Raw genomic sequence first — 1939 nt, forward strand, 5'->3', positions numbered from 1 at the left:
TTTTGTCCAATAGAACTGTTTAGGCTTCTTTTACCATGTGATTTACTTTTACTACTTAAAATAACTTTTGCAATTTGTACAGTTTATTTGTGTTTCCTTGCTGGACTAATCAAGCAGTTGAAGCATTTAAGCTGGCTAATACTTCCATTGCGCAAACTGCACAATCTATCCCAAGTGGTTTAACTAGTTAGGATAGTAGTATAGTGCTTGGGGCTTTAAACGCATATTGACCAGATGTCTGTCTTGCTATTATTGTGCAATGCTATATTTCAGAAGAGATCACCAGCAACATAAGGAACCAGCCATCATCCTCAAGAAAGATCTCGAGGGCTGCCTGCTGGAGTGGAAGCCAATCAAAAGCAGGCTCATCAAAGTGAGATTCAAAGGGAGACAAATCAACACAACTATCATCCAGTGTTACACACCAACAAACGACAGTGAGTAAGACAGCGAGGACACCTTCACGAAGAGCTTGAATCAGAACTGGAGAACACACCGCGTCGTGCGATGAAGATTTTGGTGGGAGAAGGAAGGTGGAGCTGAGGAATACCATATCCAGTCGGAGCGGCGGGCAACAATATGACGTGGAGAAGCTGCGAGACCTTAAAGTAAAGACTGCCTTCATACTTCAGCTGCAGAATAAGTTCCAGGTACTGGCAGATGCTGAAGACCAGACGCTGGAAAGCTCGAGAGACACCAATACAAAGTGGTGACAGTTGAAGATAGCCTACGAGCATACCTGCAAAGCCTGCCAAAGAACAAAGCAGAGGAAGAGGAAGAAGTGGATCACAGAGGATACCTGAGACGCCATTGAAGACAGAAGAACTCTGAAGAAGAAAGTCTTTGAGGCCAAGAGAAAGAGAGATAAATCAACAGTAGAGGAGAGGGTAGCGAGCCAAATAGTGAAGAGAGTGACAAGAACAGACAAGCAGATACTCATGAACGAGCTTGTAAGCCAGGTAGAAGATGTAGCAGGGAGGGCAAGACAAAGTGATATTCGGAACAAACAATCCACCACCAAAAGAAGCAGATATATAAGAGGCAGTGAGAGACCTGGATGTCAACACTAATCCCCCAGGAAAAGATCAGAGCAGCCATCAACTCTCTCGAGAACGAAAAATCCCTTGGACAGGACAATCTCGGTGCAGAAGTGTTTAAAGCAGATGCACAGCTAGCAGCTGACCTACTTCAGCCGCTCCTTAGAGACATCTGGGAGGAGAAGAAGTTGTCTGAAGATCGGACAGAGGGAGTCATTGTGAAGATTCCGAAGAAAGGTGCCCTCAAAAACTGCAACAAGTCGCGAGGAATCACCTTACTATCTGTACCCAGGAAGATCCTGACCAAGATCATCGTCCAACCAATAGCCGAGACAGTGGACCAACACCTGAGAAGGGAGCACGCAGGCTTTTGGAAAGCAAAGGGATGCAGAGACCAGATCTTTATCCTGCGTAACATTATAGAGCAGTGCACAGAGTGGCAGAGGCAACTCTATATCAACTTGTAGACTTTGAGAAAGCTTTTGACAGCGTGCACCGGGAAGGTCCGTGGCGCATCCTTTCGGGCCAATGGGATGCCACAACAGATTATCGACATCATCAAAGGCTTCTGCAACTACTTCACATGCAGAGTAGCAGCGAAACCAGCTCTGAAGTGAGGTCTGCCCTCAGACAAGGCTGTACAATGTCCGCGATGCTCTTCAACATGACCATTAACTTAGTAATGAGGCGCACAACAGAACATCGGTCACGAGGTATCAGATGGACCCTCTTCCCAACGATGGAGGACCTAGATTTTGCAGGTGATCTAGCGTTGGTCTCTCATACTCAGGAAGACGTGCAGGAAAAGACAACCTGACGCATAGCAAGTTGACCTGAAGGTCAGCCAGAAGGATACAGAAGTGATGCTGTTGAACGTTTCCAACCCTAAACCAGTTCATGTT

At 46.2% G+C, this 1939-nt stretch overlaps 1 protein-coding gene across 1 annotated transcript; it reads left to right on the forward strand.

The window, feature by feature from the left end:
* The first annotated feature begins 1057 nt into the window (after nucleotides 1–1057).
* Nucleotides 1058–1504, forward strand: LOC136280728 (uncharacterized). Its single transcript, XM_066166403.1, has one exon. It carries the CDS (start codon nucleotides 1058–1060, stop codon nucleotides 1502–1504), a length of 447 nt encoding a protein of 148 aa, XP_066022500.1.
* The last annotated feature ends 435 nt before the right edge of the window (nucleotides 1505–1939 follow it).

Source organism: Pocillopora verrucosa, chromosome 5, assembly GCF_036669915.1.
Source record: "Pocillopora verrucosa isolate sample1 chromosome 5, ASM3666991v2, whole genome shotgun sequence".
NCBI lineage: Eukaryota > Metazoa > Cnidaria > Anthozoa > Scleractinia > Pocilloporidae > Pocillopora > Pocillopora verrucosa.

Bases quoted from the DNA above. Each gene is read 5' to 3' on its own strand.
- LOC136280728 (XM_066166403.1), top strand. From the start codon at position 1,058: ATGTCAACACTAATCCCCCAGGAAAAGATCAGAGCAGCCATCAACTCT.